Source organism: Natrix helvetica, assembly GCF_964273705.1.
Source record: "Natrix helvetica genome assembly, chromosome: Z".
NCBI classification, from domain to species: domain Eukaryota; kingdom Metazoa; phylum Chordata; class Lepidosauria; order Squamata; family Natricidae; genus Natrix; species Natrix helvetica.
Genome location: NC_138554.1, coordinates 82,330,595 through 82,351,080, shown reverse-complemented (window position 1 = coordinate 82,351,080; position 20,486 = coordinate 82,330,595). Strand labels below are relative to the sequence as shown.

The window sequence follows — 20,486 nt, the reverse complement described above, 5'->3', positions numbered from 1 at the left end:
ATGATGGAAATAAATCCTGCGTGAGAATAAATGTAATGCTTAGTGAATGTTTTTATATAGGAAAGGGAAAAAAGACAAATTAAATCCAAAATTTTGTTGTGGTGGTTGTTGAATAATGTACAAAGTTTCTTGTATTAATACTTTCCCTCTCCTGATAGTCTAGAGAAAATAGAATCTCTAGTTCTTTATTCCATTGCCTATCAAATAGATTTATCTTCAATACAAGGATTACAAAAATTAATGGTAGAGAGTTTTATGTCATAACATTTAATAATCATTTGTAGTAGATTAAATGAAAATGCTGCAGGTCCAGTTGCAATATCAATATATGTTTTAATTGTAAATGCTGCTACTGAGCTGACCAAATACTATTTGTCTTTTAAAGTGATAAATGGGTTTTTAAATCATCATTAATTAATAATTGATCCCAAGTACAAATTCTAGCTCTCATTCAATTTTTCCATATAATTCATTTAAAAAAAATTAATTTTGAGATCTGGATTTTCCATAGCATTAATTTTCTATGAGGAAAACTGCCTCATCAAATGACATTTCCTAAAATAACATAGTACTTTTTCCCGAGTTATGTAACAGAAATTTGAACATTTGAAATCTAATTAGTTTTCATCCTAAGACACTTCAGTTAATTAAAGGTGTAATATATGAATATTGTAGAAGAACCCAAGAAGGAAAATTTCCAATAAGGAGAATTGCGTAAAACTTGGTATTATTTTATTTATTTATTTATTGGATTTGTCAACTGCTCCCTCTCCCTAATTAAGATTAATAAAACAAATGTCCCCCTTTTTAATAAATAGTTACATCTTTTTTAAAGATTAAAAACCATATTGTATAAGGATTCCACAGAAAGTATGTGGAACATTTTATTGCATTTTCAAAATGTTGTTAATGTATATCAGATTTCTGCACAAAATGTATATCAATGTACAAAACACATTCATTTAGCCAAAGGATAAGGTTTACAAACTGCAATTTATCAAGACAAGAGATAGCCTTACATATTTTATTCGGGTTTAAAGTTATTTTTTGAGAAATATATGGGTTAAAAACTCCAAGAAGGATAATATATTGATCTCCTATTCTTCTCAGTCTGCCCTGAAGAAGTATTTCACAAACTTGACTGGGCAAAAAATGGAATAAAAATCAATGGTGTTTATTTAAATCATTTAAGATTTACAGATAGTGTTGTTTTCGTCTCACAAGACTCAGAAGAGCTATAAAGACATATACATACAAGAGCTGCACAAAGCAGGAGAAGCAATTGGCTTAAAGATAAACCTAAAAAAGAGCCAGGTTAAGTTTAATAAAGAAGGAAAATACTTTATATCTGGAGGAGAATTAGACATAGTAGATCATTACATACACTTTGGCCAACAGATCTCAATGGAAGGTGATACAATAAAGGAAATTGAATTGTGTCTTAAATATGATTGGCAGGCATTCGGCAAGCTAATTATAATTTTCAAGAACAACCTCCCCCTATGCTTGAAGAGAAAAGTTTTTGATCATATGCTAACAATATGCTGGTGAAACACAGACCTTACAATTGATACAAAAGTTATGAATGGTGCAAAGAGCCATGGAAAGTTACATGATTGGCATTACAAGACAAAATATAAAGACCTGCATATGGATTAGAAAACAAACGAAAGTGCATGAGAGTATATTCAAGAGAGTAAAAGAATTGAAACGGAAATAGGCTGAGTAAAAATGAGGTTTTTATCATTGTTGTTATTGTTACCTTTCATTGGTGGAGCTGGAAGCTTTCGTCTCTGCTGTCTGGATGTGTTTATTGTATGCATCTATAGGAAAAAAATGCCTTTATTAATGACTATAGTTTAATCCAGAATATTTACCCCAAAATATTTATTTAGTGCATGTAGTTAAAATGCAATAATACAGTAAGGCAAAGAGTCCTCAAATTAATTGCTATATTAATTTTAAAATATTTTGGTTTAAATAAAATATATGTTGGAAATCTTATAGCATTTATATAGTTACAGTTTACTTAATTTCTATTATTTTTATCAGCTTTAGTTTTTTTTCTTTTGTGTGTATTCTGTGCATTCCCCAGGAAAAGAGTAGGAAATAAGCAGAGCGACTGGTAGACCTAAGTAGCTTAAGAGAAAGAAGGACTAGGGGAGACATGATAGCATTATTCCAATATCTCAGAGGTTGCCACAAAGAAGAGGGAGTCAAACTATTCTCCAAAGCACCTGAGGGTAGAACAAGAAGCAATGGGTGGAAACTGATCAAGGAGAGAAGCAACTTAGAACTGAGGAGAAATTTCCTGACAGTGAGAACAATTAATCAGTGGAACAGCTTGCCTCCAGAAGTTGTGAATGCCCCAACACTGGAAGTCTTTAAGAAGATGATGGATAGCTATTTGTCTGAAACGGTATAGGGTTTCCTGCCTAGGCAGGGGGTTGGACTAGAAGACCTCCAAGGTCCCTTCCAACTCTACTATTGTATTATTGTATTATTGTAAGTAGAAATATATTTCCCATTCTACATTGTTTGTATATTTTACTGGGGACTCAAATGCATTCAATTGTACAAGATTGCCAGGCATACAGAAATCCACTTTAATTCACAGGTCTTCCTTACTATAGTTGTGACTATACTTTTCCTCACCTGGCTTGTCTGGTGATCACATCTTCTTGTCAAATGAACATATGGAGCCACATTCAAGCCTGCTACTGAAAGGGCTGAAATTCTGCTCTCAATATCTGAAATCTTAAAAGAACTATACATTTTAAAAAGAGAATCAAAGTAAGTGAAGAAGAAGTGCAGATTACTGAACTGTACATCTTTAACTGCAGTGGCACCTATTTGAAAATCATTTAAACTCCATTTTCTTTTTCTTTCTGGAGTCTTAATATTACCCAGTAATATTTATCTATATAAAGCATATATTTTTCCTTTACATATATATCTATGAACAATGGATTTATATCTGGAGTTTAAGTATCAAACATATGTAAGTTATTAAGTCCATGCAGTAAATAGCTTGTTGTCAATATTACCTGAAGCTCTGCATGATGAACTTGTGCTGCAGCTGTTGCCACTTGGTCCTCTAGATCAGCTAGTTCGGCTTCTGTAGTAATGGTGTTAATTTTACGAGCTGCATCCTCAAGTTCATTTAGCTGACTCTCCAGGCCATACACACTGCCAGCTGCCAGATAGACCTAAATAGACCATGTACCACTAAGTATACCTTCAGATTTGTGGAATCTTATAAAGCATTACAGTTTTAAGTTCCAACTCACATATTATTTAATTACTCTTAATGAGGTGCTGTATAAAATATGACCATCCTACTTATATGTTGATCATTTTAAATATTGGAACACAAGATTAGAATATTATGAAGAATTTACTTGGGATCAGATTTGAGCTTCCTAAAGTCATTTTAGTTGATAATTCCAAATGAAGTGCTCCCATTTTCTACAAAAATGAAATGTTCCCATTTTCTAATGCTTTCAAAACATTCAATGCCATGAATAGTTATATACATACAGTTACATATCTGCCACTCTTACATTTTCTTCCAATGTTGTGAGCTGCCCATCAAGCTGGATAAGGTTTGTGCCTAATGGGAATTCTCTGTTCCCTCTTTCATATGTTTCTGCTGGGAAATCACATAGTTTTGTGGATTCTGCAATGACTTCTTCTGTTGCATTGATTACTTTTAGGACTTCAGTAGATATGTTGCAGAGAGAGGCTGCAGAACATTTCTGTTTTAAAGATAAAGAATGGATACTAGAAAAAAATACTAGTTTGGAAAAACTACGTTGTTTTCTATTGGATGTCTGGACAGATGGATGAATAGATAGATTTATAGACAGGCAGACAGGTAAGAGGCCCAAAGGAAGCTACTGTTTTTATGGGTAATCTTGCCTATTGTAGTCTTTTAGGGGTCTCATTTTATATATATTATCTTCTACAGAATGATCCCCTGAGCGTGACGCGGTCATAGGAAGTATTGGATTAGAAGTCAGTTATCAAGTCTACTTTCCCTGTGGAAGGTCATGGCAATTTTCAGACAGTCTCAGTCTAACTTACCTCACAGGATTGTTGTGGGGGGAGAAAAGGGGGAGTGAGAACTATGATTTCTTCAGAAAAATTAGAATATTTTAAAAATTCCCTTGTCACTCTTAAGGATCAAATATGTCTTCTCAGATCATCTACCAGAGGCCTGGAGAGAGAGCTCTGATATTTTTTCTGGGATATGTTGGGCCACTCTCTCCATATGTGCGCACATACAGAGGGGGAGTAGGTTATATGCAGGTATGCATGCAGGGTAATATTTTATACAAAAGAAATTTGTACAAAATACAAAACAGAATTTTTAAACTATTTTTGAACATTTGTTCTCATAAAGGAATTATGAAAAAAGAAACATAATTATTTAATAGTATCTGCATAAGAAAACTGATAATCACTGAATTCAGGTAGATATATTTGACAATCAAATCATTTTGGGCCCTGCATGCTTAAAACATTTGTTTTATTTTTATTCAATTGTATTTGCCATAAGACCTATAGGGCCTTCTGACAATGATAATGCATAATAAAAACAAAACAATATATATTTAAAATAATAATACAAATTGTAAAATGTGTTTCCACTTCATTAGTTTCCTATTACTTTCTTTCCAGAAAACTGTACTCTAGAATCCCCTAAACTTTTCATCACACAGAAGTGAGGTATATTCAATATACTGTCTGCCTAAATGGATTGTTTCATCGTAAAAAAAGAGGTTTAGGAAGAATGATGCAAAAATGATAATAATAATAATAATGGCAAACTCCTTTCACCGGCAATAACACAACTATGGGGATGGAATATTCCTAGCTGTAAAATCCAAAAATGGGTGGTTGGTCAAGTAAGAGAGAAGATCCCACCACGGCACTGCTCGTCCCTTGGTTTCTAGTTTTATTTCCTGTTAATTTTAATGTTTTTATATTTGGGTTAAGCTACCCAAAATCACTTTCCATAGTGAAATGGGCAACATATAAATTTAATAAATAAATAAAATTAAAACAATTAAAATTAATCCAGTTTTGAGCATTCAAAAGTAATGTTTTTCACAATGTACTTCCAAAATGCAGCCCTAATATTTGACTGTTCAACTAGTTCACTAGATTTTCAAATAATGTTTAGGTTAGAAAAGTATATGTTAGATTCGGGCAAGGAGAGGACAGACTCCAGACCAGGGGTGGCGAACACACGGCTCTCGAGCCGCATGCGGCTCCCGGCCAAAATGAATGCGGCTCTTTGCCTCTTATCATTATTTTGTATACTGTGGCTCTTTGCCAAGTTTGGATTTTGTCCCTTTCGGCGCTAAACCCGGATCGCGCGCTCCCTTTCGGCGCTAAATCCGGAAGTACGGTCTTGCCCCGCCCCTGGCGACGCGACGACGCTTGCCTGCGCTCCACCAGCTCGGCTGGGAATGGAGACGTTTCTCTGCTCAGCAATGTCTTCAGTGGAGTGGTGGCAGCCTGGCAGGCTGAGCCTGCGTCCCTTTCAGGCGCTCCGCTCCGCTGAGGAAACGTCTCCGTTCCCAGCCGAGCTGGTGGAGCGCAGGCAAGCGTCGTCGCGTCGCCAGGGGCGGGGCAAGACCGTACTTCTGGGTTTAGCGCCGAAAGGGAGCGCGTGGTGTGGCTCTCTGACTCTCACAGTTTAAAATTTTGGCTCTTTTTGTCGAACTTGTTCGCCACCCCTGCTCCAGACGATCGTGACAACAGCTCTTTATTAAGTCAAGTAGATTCGATCCAGCTGAATACAGGGTCGTTCAGCTCCCCTTTTATGGGGAGCTGGCAGACCTCCCGACCAATCAGAGTAACCCTTTGTTCCCACCTAAACGGCGGACCTGAGTGAAGACTACAGCAGTTTATGCAAATATCTAATACCCCTCCCCTCTTAGTTGGAGTGTTCCAGTTCGTTACGAAATCCTGTAAGTAAGTGGGTTTTTGTTTCGTTCTGGTAGACCTGCGTAATTTGGGTTGAGCCTGTTCCTGTACTTGGTCGGAGGGTCCTTTTTGTCCCGCCGATCTGATCGGAGACTGTAGAGCCTGTTCGTTCGGGGCGTGCTCCGTTCTTACATTGACCTCGGGTCCCTCCGTCGGCTCTGCTGAACTGAAGTTGTCTGTGAGGGGTGTGAAGGTCTGCTCCATCTGTGTCGGCCATCCATCCATGGGTGTTAACTCTTCGTTTGGTGACCTAAGATTGGAATGGGTTAGGCGACACCGGAGTTGGTCAATGTGCCTCCTCCAATTCCTTCCGTCCTCCAACTCTAACAGATAAGAGCGAGTTCCGGTGATGCCTATTACCTTGACAGGAATCCATTGAGTTCCCCCTGCATAGTTGTGGGCGTATACTGAATCCCCTATGCTAAAATTCCGGATTTTGCTTGTGGAGTCTGGGGGCGACGTGGCAGAGTAGTTTGGGTGTAGCCGGTCTAGGTGGGACCTCAACCGGTGACCCATGAGAAGCTCGGCGGGGCTCCTCCCCGTGGTGGCACTAGGCGTAATGTGTTGGATTAATAGGTAGTGATCAACCCGTGTTTGCCAATCACCCGGGCCCATCCTAGCGAGGGCCTCTTTTGCGGATCGCACCATTCTTTCCGCCTGACCATTGGATGCCGGATGGAATGGCATGACCAGGGCATGCCAAATTCCCTGGCTGGCTAAGTAGGTCTCGAATTGCATGGCCGTGAATTGGGGCCCGTTGTCGGAGACCAGAACATCGGGCAGGCCATGAGTGGAGAAAAGTCTCCGTAGTACCTTGATGACCGCCTCTGCCGTGATCAAGGTCATCAGGACCACCTCTAGCCACTTCGAGTATGCGTCCACAACTATTAAGAACATTTGGCCCTGAACTGGTCCTGTGAAATCTATATGAATCCTTGATCAGGGTGCCTGCAGTTTCTCCCACTCCATAGCGGCCGCCTCTGGGGGAGTTGGTCTGGATTCCTGACAAGGATTGCACGTGGCCACCCATTCCTCTATTTCCCTGTTCTTCATCCTTACGATACCTGGATGCCCCACATGTAAAGCCTCTAACACATTTTTCCGAAGTTTGTTCGGCACAACCACTCGATCCCCCCACAATAAACAACCTTTCAAAACCGACAGTTCATCGCGCTTAGACCAAAACAGTTTAAACTCGGGTCCCAAAAGTCCTTTGGGCCGCCACCTCCATACCCATGTTTGCACTTGTCTGATTACGTTGTCCTTAGCTGAAAATCTGGCAACATCAGCAGAGGAGACCGGTCCTGTGTCCAAACAGTCAATCAAAAGGACCGGTGTCTCCGGAGTGGGGTCGGCCAACAGATCCGGCAATGGGCAACGGCTGAGTGCGTCCGCATGCCCCAACATGGAACCCGGTCGGTGTACCAGTTTGTAGGAGTATGCAGCCAGGAAAACAGTCCACTTGGTCATACACGGGGAGAGGGATACCCGTGTGGGTCGGTTTCCCGCCAGCAGACCCAGCAATGGTTTGTGGTCTGTTACGAGTTTGAAATTGTGGCCGTAGAGGTATTCATGAAAACGCTTGACTCCCACTACAGCAGCCAATGCCTCTCTGTCCAATTGGCTATAGTTCCGTTCCGCCGAAGACAAGGTTCGTGAGTAGAACGCGATGGGAGCTTCGTTTCCATTTGGCATTCTGTGGCTGAGTACTGCGCCGACGCCAAAAGGTGAAGCGTCGCATGTTAAAACCAGAGGTAGCATTTGGCTGTACTGGACCAGCAGAGAATCGGTCGTGAGCAGGTGCTTGACTGCGACAAAAGCGGCCACCTCGGGACGTCCCCAGGTCCATTTGGCGTTCTTTGCTAGAAGTCGGTGCAAAGGTTCAGCAACGGTAGCTTTCTGTCTGAGAAAGACGCTGTAGAAGTTAAGAAGTCCGAGGAAGGCCTGCAACTCAGTCTAATTCTTTGGTGTGGGGGCGTCCTGAATGGCTTTAATTTTTTTCAATGTCGGGTGGATTCCTGAGCCATCGATCCTGTAGCCCAAGAATTCTACGCTGGGCACGTTAATTTGGCATTTTTCCTTTTTTAGGCGGAGACCCTTTTCACGAATTCTGACCAAAACGGTCCTAACGCATTTTAAAAGTTGCGCCTCATTTGCAGCAGATACTAAGATGTCGTCGAAATATGGAACGACTCCTGGTATTCCCTGCAAAAGCCGTTCCATGATGCTCTGGAACAGTCCAGGGGCGATACTCACACCGAATTGTAGGCGGTTGCATTTGAATGCACCCCTATGCATCACTATGGTCTGGGCCTCTGCCGTGGCGCTATCAACAGGCAACTGCTGGTAAGCCTGTGCCATGTCTAATTTTGCAAAAAAATTTCCTGGCCCCAATGAGTGTAATAGACGTTGTACTACGGACACAGGTTACACACTCTGTTGTAGAGCGACATTAATTGTGCATTTATAGTCTGCGCAGATGCGGACTGACCCGTCTGGCTTTACCGGGGTTACTATTGGGGTTTCCCAACGAGCATGGTCGACTGGTTCTAGGATTCCTTGTTCGACCAGCTTGTCGATTTCCTTATCAATTTTTGGCCGGAGGGCAAAAGGCACTCTCCTGGGTTTTAGTCTGATGGGCGCCACGTTGGGGTCCAAATTAAAGGATATTGGCGTCCCCACGTACTTACCAAGGCCGGGGCTGAACACGTCCTCGAACTCCTTAAAAATCTCCTCAGCGCTGCTGTTTCCCACAGTGTTGATGCCCGTGACTTCCAGGCCCAGGGCTTCGAACCAGTCCAGTCTCAGGAGGCTTTGCAATGGTGCGTTGGCCATGGTCACAGGCAGCTGGGCTGTGATGTTCTTGAACTGGACCCGGAATGTGCCTTGACCCACGATGGGGACCCTGTTCCCCTGGTAGTCACGTAGCAAGATGTCTGGCTTCCGCAGCTGGTGCTTCTTTAAACTGGGTATCGCCTTTTTCATGGCCGACCACGAGATGATCGTCAGTGATGAACCCGTGTCGACTTTTAGCTCGCATGGAGTGTCCTCAAGGAGGACAGTGAGTTTCAGCTTTTTAGGTCGCTTTGTGCGGACCTGTCCTATCGTTGTGAGATAGGTTCTCAGTGGCTCTCTCTGGGAATACTCTCTCTCGGCTGACTCCCTTGGTTCTCTTTCTGGGCGCCCTTTGTTTTTCCGCCAAGCCCCTGGGGTGGGCTTCTGTTGGCGGTAAGATGGCGGTTGCCATGTTGTGGCAGGGACTTCGCTCCGGCACACGTTAGCAATGTGCCCTATTTTGTCGCAACGCTGGCAAACAACGTCCCTGAATCTGCAGGTAGATCGGGGATGTTTTCCTCCGCAACTCGCGCAGGGCGGCAAATGGGATTCAAATTTCCGCACCGGTTTTGTGTGGCTGCTGTGCATGCGATGGCTGTGTTCGCACTCGCTGTCCTCGGTCTCTTGGTCGGTGGCTTCATGATGCACACGGGTCTGTCTAGCCCTGGATTGGGGTGCGCTGTGCTGGCGTTGCAACGTTTCTGTTGATCTGTCTGCCGATTCCGATGCTCTTGCCTCATCCAGTGCGATCTGCAACGTTAAGTTGGATTTTGCCAACAAACGTTTCTGCAGGGAAATGTCCCGCACTCCGCATATGAGGCGCTCCAGGATGTGCTCATCCAGATTTCTGAATTCGCAATACGTTGCTGCCTTCCGAAGTGCTGCGACGTATTGGTTGATGGATTCGTCCGCCTTCTGGTTCCTCATGTGGAATTTGTGGCGGTGAACGTGGCGGGAAGGCTTGGGCGTGTAGTGCATCTGCAGCGTCTGTTGTAAGGCCGTCCATGTTACTGCCTGGATGGGGGTTGGTTCCGATAGATCTCTGGCCGTCTCGAAAACCTCCCAACCGCAGTAACCCAGGAATATGTTCTTTTTCTGGGAGTCCGGTACTCCCATGAGATCGTTTGCCTCAAGGAAGCATTCGAATCTCAGCATGTAGGATTCCCAATGTTCGGCCACTGGGTCATAAGGGGTTAGCGGAGCGTGCATAGACATCTTGTCCTGCGATTTGAATTTGCAGCGCTGAAATGGCTGTGGAGATTCCCGCCGATTCCCCGGGCTGGATCACTTGCTGGAATGTCTGATTATAGTTCTTCGTCCTATCTGCCTCTCAATCCCATCCTCGTCGCCAGTGTTAGATTCGGGCAAGGAGAGGACAGACTCCAGACGATTGTGACAACAGCTCTTTATTAAGTCAAGTAGATTTGATCCAGCTGAATACAGGGTCGTGCAGCTCCCCTTTTATGGGGAGCTGGCAGACCTCCCGACCAATCAGAGTAACCCTTTGTTCCCGCCTAAACGGCGGACCTGAGTGAAGACTACAGCAGTTTATGCAAATATCTAACACCATACTCTGCTTATTTCACTTCATTTAGATTCAGAGTAATACACTCCCGAGTGCTATATAGTGCTTCTGAGTGGCAGTACTAGAGTGATTTCATAAGATCTCAAAATAAAAGTCTAAATTATAATCCTAGTTAGTCTTGAATGAGAGATTTCCAAGGATTGTGGTAGCGGTTAGAATGCAGTACTGCAGGGCTAACTCAATGCTCACTCGAGGAGTTCAATTCTTTTTTTATTTTTTCATTTTCATAACAAATAACCACATGTATACTATTACATAACCAACATCATACTATATTGTTAAATGTTTACATCAATTTGTCTTACCTTCAACTCCCAGAAAGAATTGGCTCTTCTGCTCTCCATACACCTAGCCATCATTTCTTCTCCCTCTCTTCCTCCTCTCTATCTCCTTTCTTCCCTCTGTTGTCCTTCTCTTCTCTACTTCCCCTTTCTCTTTCCTTCTCTCTCCCCTTTCCACTCCTTCTTTCTCTCTTCCCCTTGCCCTCTCTCCTATCCCTCTCTTCTTCCCTTACCTCTCTCCTCTATTTCACACTCTTCATCTCATTTACTTGGTGTATTTCAGCCTCTGAGCGAGCTCCATTTTGATGGTATTTATAATTCCATTTCAATATACATATTTAATTTTAACATATATCTTCCTCTTTCTTTTTTAACAGAAAAAAGTATACATATATAGTAATTGTATTTTTAAACCCCTCCCCCGCCAAGCCTATTTTTGGCTGAGATGTAGACCTGGTTACGATTCCCAACTATTCTCATCATTATATTTATATAATTATGCATCCTTACATGCCCTAAATTTGTAGTTCTGTCTTTATAATCTCAATAATTTTCCATAATAAATATATTTCATGTTCCCTCTCCATTTTTACTCATCTTCATTTAGTTTACCCTTAATTGTCTTTAAATAACAATCCTTACTGTTCAATATTCATTACAATTCCATTAATGTACTATATAGAATAACAAGCAGTACACATCTCACTTTGTTCATCATTTTAAGAGTTCTATATGTGTCTATATTTCATATATTTTAACTTATACTTAATTGTCCTTCCATTGTCATATTCAATCAATTAGCAACTCAATTTAATTATCATGTATAAAAGTGAATCACATAACTCTGCTTTACATTCTCCCCATAACAGTTTCATATTTGTCCATATTCCATATATTTTAACCTTTGTTTAATTATTTTTCCATTATCATATTTAATCAGTTAGCAACTCAGTTTTATTATCATGTATAGGAGTAAACCACATATCTCAATTATATTTTTCATATAACAATTTCTAATTGTCTGATTTTTTCCTAGTAAGTCTTTTATCCCACTTCTCTATTCCTGTCTTCTTCCTTTTCTTTGTTTTGGCATGTCCACCCTCTTCAGTTTTCCCTATGCCACTGTCAAACTCAGTGAGATCTTTCGTCTGCTTTTTATTTCCTTTTGTTGGGACACATCCCCCCTTTTTAATTTTTCCTATACCACTGTCAAACCCGATGAAGTTTTTTGTCTGCTTTTTATTTTCCACCGTTTCTACCCCTTCATTATCCCCCTTTTCTTCCTTCACTTCTTCCTTCATTTCCTGCTTCTCCTCAATATCTAACTTCAAAATCCTATTTAGAATTGATTTTAATGATTTATGCATATTTTTTATAATTTCACTTATTTCTTCAAATTCCACATTCCATTCATTACACAGGCAAGATTAGGTTATTACTGAGAAAATAGTGTTTTTTTATTGACCCCCCCCCCCATTACATGCCACCTCTCATTAATTGGAGCTGCTTAAGATATGTTATTTAGAAGAAACAAAGCAAATCTCCTGATATATTTTGGTTTCCATTTCACCCTCTTAATCTCTTTTAAAGACACAATCTTTTCAAATGCAAATCCAAATTTAAAGTTTGTGTTTCAATGGATTTGTCACTTCTCTGCTTTTTCCTTTCTGTCTCCAAATTGTTTAAAGCAAATAGCTCTTTTTGGGCTAGTGATTTAACTCTCCATTTTTCCCGTGTTTCTTTCTTTCTGTCAAAATCCCGATCTGTACATCAATATTATTTATACTCTCAAGGTTCTTTGCCTTTTTGAAATTCTGATTTATGACTGTGGGCTAATTAGATCTTCTTACCAAGCTTTTCATCCCCTCTCCTGCACGCTACTGCTCAGTTGCTTTGGCCTGAAGTCAGCTTCTTCTGCAGCCATGTTGCCATGCTGCCTCCCCAACACCAATTCAAAGAGCAAAACTCCAACCTACAAGGGACCTTTTGCACTCCTTCTGGGCTTGATGAGACGCTGCTCCTTCTCCCCCCCCCCCAGGTTCTGATCCAAAAGGATTTTGGCATTGGTTTGTCAGACAGAGCTCATGTGAGGCTCTTCAGAGCTCACACCTCCCTCGTCTGTCAGGCTGAAGAACTTCCGGTCATTTCAAGGAGTTCAATTCTGAGTGGCTCAAGGTTGACTCAGCCTTCCATCCTTCCTATCTACAGAGGCCCCTGCACTATAACTTGTTAGCATAGTGTTATATTTTTAAGTTATTTTAAAAGTACTCTCTGTTATATGGATTAACTGTGAAGAAAATGGATCACTATGGATAAGGAAAATAACAGTAGAAGCATCATATTAGAAATAATAAGACCTTCTATATTTTAGCCAAATATTCTAGTGATAATTGAACTAGGTAGGCAACTTTTCTCTTTAAAAGTTTGGTGTCACCAGCTTGAATTACAATATACTTATGTACAACTCATGGTTTTCCATATTTTGCATTTACTTTTTTGAATGCCATTTAGTATCAAAAATACCAGTAATATTAAAGGAAGAAATCAATTCTGCTGTATTGATGGACTGGGGGAAAGGATTGCCTTTACATTTACTGAGTTAATTGAAAAAAAAACCTCAAAAGTTGCTTTAAAATATTCTCACTGACAGTTTGGTCAATCTTTAAAGAAGTCTCCAACCTGCATTGCTACTTTTTAAGGTAAGCTGGCTCTTGAAAGCTATTTATTAAAGCTTAGGCCTTTATGTCTTGCTATAGTAAGAGATGAAGAATAGACCCAAAATTTGTAGTATTTGTAGTACACACACACACACACACACACACACACACACACACACACACACAGAGTCTGTCTGTCTGTCTGTCTGTCTGTCTGTCTGTCTGTCTGTCTATCTATCTATCTATCTATCTATCATCTATCTATCATCTATCTATCATCTATCTATCTATCTATCTATCTATCTATCTATCTATCTATCTATCTATCTATCTATCTATCTATCTATCATCTATCTGTATGCTGATGATACTCAGCTATACATTTCCACTCCGAACCACCCCAATGAGGCCGTCGAAATGATGTCCCGGTGTCTGGAGGCCGTACGGGTCTGGATGGATGGCAACCGACTAAAACTCAACCCTTCCAAGACGGAGTGGCTGTGGCTTCCGGCCTCCCGGTTCAACCAGGTACTTCCATCTCTGGCCATCGGGGGCGTCCAACTAGCCCCCATGGAACAGGTGCGCAATTTGGGCGTCCTCCTGGATGCCCGGCTGTCCATGGATAACCATGTAACAGCCGTGGCAAGGGGGGCGTTCCATCAGGTCCGCCTGATGCGCCAATTGCGCCCCTTATTGGACCGGGATGCCCTACGCACAGTCACCCATGCGCTAGTGACGTCTCGCCTGGATTACTGCAATGCTCTCTACATGGGGCTTCCCTTGAGATGCACTCGGAGACTACAGTTGGTCCAGAACGCGGCCACGCGGGTGATTATGGGGAGGACTAGATTCTCCCCTGTAACACCTCTCCTGCGCGAGCTGCACTGGCTTCCTGTGGTCTACCGAGTGCGTTTCAAGGTTTTGATTATGATCTTTAAAGCGCTTCATGGCACAGGGCCTAGTTATATGCAGGATCGCATCCTGCCCCACACATCCCTACGACCAATTCGCTCACACAGAGAGGGACTTCTCCGGGTGCCGTCCGCCAAACAGTGCCGGGGGGCGACACCCAGGAGCAGAGCCTTCTCTGTGATGGGCCCAGCCCTGTGGAATGACCTCCCCCGTGACATCAGGATTACTTCCGATCTCCGCTCCTTCCGTGTACAGCTGAAGACCCACCTCTTTCAATTATCTGGCCTGGCTCAATCGCAATCGTAATTTTCTCATTCCTCCTAACTGTTTTTTAAATTGTTCTTAAATATTAATTCTTAACTGCATATTGGGTTTTTACAATTGGGGTATTTTAAAGCTGATTTTTAACTGTCTAATGATGTAATTTGTTTCCTCCTCCGTGTATGTATGTATGTGTGTTGTGTATGTATGTACGTTTTTGTGCTGTTATTTATCTGTTATGTTTTATGCTCCATTGTACGCCGCCCCGAGTCCTACTCGGAAAGGGAGCGGCCAATAAATCCAAATTTATTATTATTATTATTATTATTATCTATCATCATTATTATTACCATATTTTTCAAAAAAGACTCACCTTTTTCCCTCAAAAGAGGCTGAAAATCTGGATGCATCTTATACACTGAATACAGCAATTTTTGCCTGCCAAAACCCCGCCCCTTCACCAAAATGGCCGTGCATAGTCTTATGGAGTCTTTCAGAGAGCTCCTGGGGGCTGGGGAGGGCAGAAATGAGCCAAAAACGGCCTGTTTTTTGCTCAATTTTGGTCCCCCAGCCCCCAGGAGCACTCTATAAGCCTCCATAAGGCTATCCATTTTCAACGGGCTTTTTGCTCATTTTGGAGGTTCCCCACCCCCCAGGAGCACCCTACAAACCTCCTAAGAGCTATTCATGCCCTTTTCTTTTGAAAAAAAAGGGCCCATTTTTGCGTTTTGAGGAGTTTGCAGAGTGCAAAAACTTTTTTAATTTGCCTCTTCAAAATCTTGGTGCGTCTTATACTCTGAAAAATATGGTAATTAATATTATTATTAATTATGAGGAAATTGCAGATAATTTGTTTTGTTTTGTTGGAAAAACAAAACAACCATTCACAGCACTATAGCACAACACAGGAGTTCAAACTCATCAGAACAAGATTCAGCAGTCCATCTGCATTTGAAAGACAAAGGTCACTCTTTTGAAAACAGCAAATCCACATTCTGGATAGAGTGGACTATGAGTTTGAAAGAGGGGTAAAAGAGGCCACAATTTACAATTACAATTGAACATCCTTCCTTCAACAGAAGGGGAAGAATATGATACCATCTATCTCCTGTCTACATCACAGTCCTTTCAGCAGATCCAAGAAGATCTGGCTATGCATGCCCAAGATGGTGTCCTGTCACGTTTGAGGAGAGCTTTGGGGAGATGATTGTCCTTCTTGGGGCTTGCAGGGGTACCCTATTCCATCGTTGATTCCAGGTCCAGCTATGAGAACTTCCTGGGACCTCAGGGATACCCTTGAGCTGCAATGTCCTGCCTTATAGTCAGAACATCGTGAGTGAAATGGGGTGGTTAGCGGTGAAAAGAGAATGGAGAATGGAGAGCGTCGGTGGCTGCCGGCATGGGTGTGGTCGGCAGCTGGGGCGGGACGCTCGGCCTGGGGTCTCTGCAGCCGGCATGGGTATGGTTGGCGATGGCGGCGGGATGCCCAGTCTGGGGTCTCTACAGCTGCCGCTCCCCACGCCGTGGTGTTATCCCGGTTGCTCCCCCCCTTGCTTATGAACATGATAAATTAGATCAGCGGGGAGGGGCTGAGGCAGCTGCCATGAATATTAACGCCAGCGGAAGATGGCTTTGGAAGTTGGCGTGGGCGCGGTTGGAGTGGGGGGATTCTTCGTTGTGCCCCGCCGGTATTACCGCCGTTGCCTGGGCCACTGTACTGTGCCATTTGGCCATTTGGCCCCCCCTCCTGTGATATTATGGACTGGATCAACGGAGTGCGGCCCTAGCGATGGATGTGAGTGCGGCTGGCATGGGTGGAGCTTAGCTGTTGGAGTCGGAGTTGGAGCAGCCGCCGCTGCCATCACTGGCCACTTCACCACCTCGCAAGCTAGCATCTGCTGCGATTTTGGACAGCTGTCCGTTACCCTTACATATTGTCCCTAACACCGACTATTTTTATGATGGACATAAGCTTCCTGCTACCCCCTTGAACACTGCTGGCTGCCCCCCCCCATGGACATGTCATCTCCTTGTTCCATCTCCCCATGATGTCATCCCGTTTGGTTGATGCCACACTGTCCTCTCCATTATACTATGACAGAACTTTATTCCCTCCGGGAACTCCCCCTTTCCGGGGATGGCCTTCTGACCTATCAAGACACTTCCTTAATGACGGATCTTGGGATCCCGAGAGGTGGCATGCGAAGAAGAGACTTCTTAAGGGTTTTTACAGGGGCTTTTAAACCAAATTTTAAGGGAGGGAGGGGTGGGCTGATTCGGATGGCTCAGACAGGCTTGGGGGGGAATCTGCCAGGGCACAGGCCAGAGCTAACTAATGGGTGTGGGTTGGGAGGGCTAGGGATTCCGGGGGAGACATTAAGCCATTCCATTGGCGGGTTCACCATATCTACTGTTTGTGGGAGAGGCAGATATGGTGGGGGCCGAGGGCCAAATGATGTTTGGAGGACGCGGGTTTGCTGTTTAAGAGTGATTGCGCGTTCTGACCCTCATCGCCCTTCTCGCACCCCCAGGTGCTCGGGATTACAGGACCCTGGTCTCCAGCTGGTGTCGCTTAACACCAGGTCCATGGTACATAAGGTTCCCCTCATTTACGACCTCATACAAGAGGATAGAGCAGACCTGGCGTGCATTACGGAGACCTGGTTGGGCCATGAGGGGGGGGGTGCCCCTTAGCGAACTATGCCCACCAGGCTTCCGGGTGTTTCACCAGCCGAGAGCCCAGGGCAGGGGCAGCAGGGTGGCGGTGGTTATTAGGGAAAGTCTCAGACCTCAGGAGGTCACTGTGCCTCAGAAAGGTGGGTGTGAGTCGATGGTAGGGCAGAGATCGACCCCCAGGTGCATCACTTGTGGGGTGCCCCAGGGGTCGGTTCTCTCACCCCTCCTGTTCAACATATATATGAAACCGCTGGATGAGATCATCCGTGGTTTTGGGGTACAGTATCATCAATATGCTGATGATACCCAACTTTTCATCTCTACCCCAAACTACCCAAACGATGCCCTCGACGTGATGTCCTGATGCCTGGAGGCTGTGTGGATCTGGATGGGGAGGAACAGGCTCAAGCTCAATCCCTCCAAGACTGAGTGGCTGTGGTTTCTGTCATCCCGATTTGTACATCTTGTTCCATCTTTGACGATAGGGGGAGAAATTTTAGCCCCCTCAGAGGAGGCTCGCAATCTGGGAGTCCTCCTGGATACACGGCTTAGTTTAGAAGAACACCTGACGTCCGTGACCAGGAGGGCCTTTTACCAGGTTCACCTGTACGTCAGTTGCACCCCTTCCTGGATCGGGATGCTCTGTGCACAGTCACTCATGCTCTCGTCCTTTCTCGCATGGACTACTGCAACGCTCTCTACATGGGGCTGCCCTTGAAGAGCACCCGAAGGCTTCAGCTGGTCCAGAATGCAGCCGTGTGGGTTGTCATGGAGGTACCTAGGTGCTCCCATGTTACACCCCTTTTAGGCAGCCTGCACTGGTTGCCGGTTGTTTTCCGGATGCAATTCAAGGTATTAATTATGACCTTTAAAGCGCTCCATGGCTTAGGCCCAGGGTACCTGCGAGACCACCTACTGCCACCAGTAGCCTCCCACAGTCCAGTATGATCCCACCGAGTTGGCCTCCTCAGGATGCCGTCGGCCTGACAGTGTCAGCTGGTGACCCCAGGGGGACAGCCTTCTCTGTGGGAGCGCCTTCCCTCTGGAATGAGCTGCCCCCGAAGCTTCGCATAATCCCTGACCTCCAGTCCTTCCGACGCACCCTAAAAAGTTGGCTTTTCCAGCAAGCCAGCCTGGCCTGTTAATTTTAACTCATTTTTAAATGTATTGTCCTATAAATTGGGTTTTTTTTTGGTGGGATATGTATTTAATTTCTTTCTAACTTTCGGGATGTGTGTTTTTTAATGTTGTATACTGCCCTGAGTCCTTTGGGAGAAGGGCGGCATATAAATACAATAAAAACAAAAACAAAACAAACAAGAAGATTCCATACTCATTTGCATTCTAATTCAGGTGATTCTGACGGCACAGATAAACCCCCACGTGGCCTCAAAGTCTCTCAGTGAGAGTACTAACAACCAGATGACTGCAAAGAAATATGATTGCACCATTCCCACCCCTCCTGTCAGAACTAATCCCCCCATCCGCTCCACACCATCCAATCAAAACTGATGGAAGTTTCTTGGATGAGAAACGAAACGTCTTTTTCCTCAAGGAAAAAGAAACCTTTTGAAAAAGCACCTTTGTGACATTCTGGGTAATGGTTCTTTATTGAGATGATCTAAGAAAAGACAGTGCTAGGTAGAAGTGACTAATTAAGGGAAAGAAGCACGTGAAATTTGTGTATGTAGCTGGAAATTAGTCTATCCTCTTAAAAAAAGACAAGTTGATATACTTGGTATACTTTCTACAGAAATAGTATAATCCTATAGACTCCATTAAAATATGAATTCCAGGAAACTTTTGGAATCTTATTATTTATATGAAATTTCATTTTATGCCAAGTAAATGCTAAGCAAAAGATGGAATCTCCTACATTTCTCATGTTCAATTTTGAAGTGAATTGTACATGCATAGCAAAATGCTGTCTGCAGAAACAGGATTATCTGGCCTAATTAAAGAGATTTTGGAAGAATTATTTTTAAAAGTTATAGGATCCCGTCAGCAGCAACAGCACAAAGTGTGGGAATGGAAAGCAGGGATAGGAGATGGCTGGAGTCACACTATGGCCACACATTGTTTCCTGTAGCAACTACCGTATTTATCGGCGTATAACACGCACAGGCGTATAACACGCACCTTCATTTTAAGAGGGAAATTTCAGGAAAAAAATTTAAATTTCAAATAAAGAACTTTGAAGCATCTTTTCCCTGAAGACTCGTGTTTAGTACATTCAGATGCTTTCTTTCCTCTTTCCCTCTTACTTGTATATCCTTCCTTCCACCCTCCCTTCCTCCTTCCCTTCCTTCCTGCCTCCCTTACAGTTCCCTCCTTCCTCTTTCCTCCTGCCTGCCTGCCTTATTTCCCTCCTGCTTATCTATGCTTCCTTCCTTCCTTGCACCTCCCTCCCTTCTGCCTGCCTGCCTTCTTTCCTCTTTCCCTATCCTCCTATCCTTCCTTTCTCCCTCCCTCCTTCCCTGCCTCCCTTCCAGTTCCATCCTTCCCTCCTTCCTTCTGCCTCCTTCCTGCCTGCTTGCCTTCTTTCCTCTTTCCCTCCAGCGTGTCTGCTTTTCTTTCCTTCCTTCCACCTCCCTTCTGCCCTCCTGCTTTCTTTCCTCTTTCCCTCTTGCTTGTCTATCCTTACTCCCTCCTCCCCTCCTTCCCTTCCTTCCTGCCTCCCTTCCAGTTCCATCCTTCTCTTCCTTCTGCCTTCCTGCCTTCTTTCTTCTCTCTCCTGCTTGTCTGCTTTTCCTGTGTGTGGTGGGAGAGAAATTTGAAAGGTCTTCTGCTTTTGGAACTCAGAAATACCCCCCCACTCCCCTTTTCCTCCAGCGAGCACGGAGCTTGAAGGAGGAAAAGGGAAAGGAAAAGCCTGAAAAGGAGGTGGGGGGAGAGAAATTTGAAAGGTCTTCTGCTTTTGGAACTCAGAAATCCCCCCTCCCCTTTTCCTCCAGTGAGCACTGAGCTTGAAGGAGGAAAAGGGAAAGGAAAAGCGTGAAAAGGAGGTGGGGGGAGAGAAATTTGAAAGGTCTTCTGCTTTTGGAACTCGGAAATCCCCCCTCCCCTTTTCCTCCAGCGAGCACGGAGCTTGAAGGAGGAAAAGGGAAAGGAAAAGCGTGAAAAGGAGGTGGGGGGAGAGAAATTTGAAAGGTCTTCTGCTTTTGGAACTCGGAAATCCCCCCCCTCCCCTTTTCCTCCAGTGAGCACTGAGCTTGAAGGAGGAAAAGGGAAAGGAAAAGCGCGAAAAGGAGGTGGGGGGAGAGAAATTTGAAAGGTCTTCTG

At 43.7% G+C, this 20,486-nt stretch overlaps 1 protein-coding gene across 5 annotated transcripts in view; it reads right to left on the bottom strand.

The window, feature by feature from the left end:
* Positions 1–20,486, bottom strand: part of MYRIP (myosin VIIA and Rab interacting protein) — a 154,853-nt gene that overhangs the window by 7,978 nt on the left and 126,389 nt on the right. For 4 of the 5 annotated variants that reach the window (XM_081969804.1, XM_081969805.1, XM_081969803.1 and 1 more), the window contains 4 exons: positions 3,564–3,758; positions 3,048–3,209; positions 2,656–2,757; positions 1,763–1,823 (listed from right to left, as the gene is read on the bottom strand). In XM_081969804.1, coding sequence (XP_081825930.1) covers positions 1,763–1,823; positions 2,656–2,757; positions 3,048–3,209; positions 3,564–3,758 — 520 coding nt within the window. The remainder of the gene's footprint in view (positions 1–1,762; positions 1,824–2,655; positions 2,758–3,047; positions 3,210–3,563; positions 3,759–20,486) is intronic. The other variant, XM_081969806.1, reaches the window with a different exon arrangement.